Source organism: Corvus brachyrhynchos, unplaced genomic scaffold (genome assembly GCF_000691975.1).
Source record: "Corvus brachyrhynchos isolate BGI_N302 unplaced genomic scaffold, ASM69197v1 scaffold4, whole genome shotgun sequence".
Taxonomy (NCBI): domain Eukaryota; kingdom Metazoa; phylum Chordata; class Aves; order Passeriformes; family Corvidae; genus Corvus; species Corvus brachyrhynchos.
Window position 1 is genome coordinate 3,146,299 of NW_008237878.1, and position 1,503 is coordinate 3,147,801.

At 42.2% G+C, this 1,503-nt stretch overlaps 1 protein-coding gene across 1 annotated transcript in view; it reads left to right on the forward strand.

Moving 5' to 3' along the window:
- Nucleotides 1–980: 980 nt before the first annotated feature.
- FANCD2 (Fanconi anemia complementation group D2) overlaps nt 981–1,503 on the forward strand; it is a 37,499-nt gene continuing 36,976 nt past the window's right edge. The window contains exons 1-2 of the mRNA XM_017732300.1: nt 981–1,065; nt 1,225–1,359. Of these exons, the coding sequence (XP_017587789.1) occupies nt 999–1,065; nt 1,225–1,359 (202 nt within the window). The 5' untranslated portion in view covers nt 981–998. The remainder of the gene's footprint in view (nt 1,066–1,224; nt 1,360–1,503) is intronic.

Consider the following 1,503-nt stretch of genomic DNA (forward strand, 5'->3'; position numbering starts at 1 on the left):
CGCCTCGCACCCAGAACAGAATCACAGCATTGTTAGGGTTGGAAGGGAGCTCTGGAGATCACCCAGTCCAACCCCTCTGTAAACGCAGGGTCACCCAGAGCAGGTGACACAAGAACGCGTCCAGGTGGGTTTGGAATATCTGCAGAGACGGAGATTCCAGTGCTCTGCCATCCACAGCCTAAAGTTTTTTCTCATGTTGAGGTGAAACTTCTTGTGTTTTAGTTTTGGCCACTGCTCCTTATCCTGTCACTGGACACCACTGAAGAGAGTCCAGCACCATCCTCTTTCAGAGGCACCTGCCTTTCAGATACTTATACACCTAAAACAGCTGTGAAAGGCTCATTGCACATTTGTTTTTTAACTGTTCCACTTCCATGCTGATATTTAAGTAACTCATTTTACTAGCCTCTGCCAAGCAGTTGACATTTAGTGTGAGATGCACACACATCTTTTTTTAATAACCTTTAAGTTTTAAAGGTGAGTCAAGATTTTTTTTTTCTTTTTAATCGTTGTCACCCCTCAAAAGAGGATGGGTTAGATGGAGGTTTGTGCTGACAGAGCTCATTGGCCTGGTTAGGGACACGAACAGGGTCAGTTAATGTGGTTGGGCTCATGAACACTCAACTGTGAGTCCTTTGTTGCTTTGTCCAGGCATGTGGAGAGGGTCTTGAGTTTAGTTTAGTGGATGCAATCTCATAGTTGCTCACTTTGCCCAGTGTTTGAATAAAAGCCCAAACCTTGTTTTATGAGGAATTGCATTTTAGAAAAAGTGATGTATTGTGCTATTTAAATATGACAAGCTCTAAAATTTCAACCTGCACAGCAGAAAAATGTGGTGTGATACTGGTTACCCAGGCAATCTTTCTTTGAGCACTCTCAGTTTGTGTTGCATTCTCTTTTGCTATTCACTAATACATTCTAGATCTGCTTAAAAAGAGATTAATTAAACACTTGTCTTTTTCCTGCATTTTTTAGGCAACAACAAAGGTTTTGTTACCATGGTTTCAAAAAGGAAATTGTCGAAAGTTGATGCCTCTGAAGAGAGCTGCAAGACAGACTTGCCAAGTAGGTGCTTGGGTATCATCTTACTGGGGTGGAGACCCACTAATAGAGGCAGCAGCTCCCAAGCAGGGACAAGGCCAAAATGGCAGTTTTTATAATGCTGATTGTTAATGACACTGTTGATTTTTTATATATTTGATGTAGCATGTTTTGTTTTCTCAGAAACTAAGAAGTCACGGATTTCTGATAAGGAAAACGCCTCTGCCTTCTGTGGATTGGAGAATGAGGGAGTCTTTGAAGAGCTCCTTAGGACATCAGGAATTGTGCTGAAAGCTGGGGAGGGACAGAATGAAATAGGTACGAGTTTAACACTTGCTCTTTCTGCTTTTAGATCAAAACCTGCAAGGATGGCTGGTACAAAGTACCAGTGTGTTTTACTTGCAGGACAAAAGCGCTTGAGCTAGCTTGTTTCAAAGTTCAAGCAAACCTTCATCTGGCCTC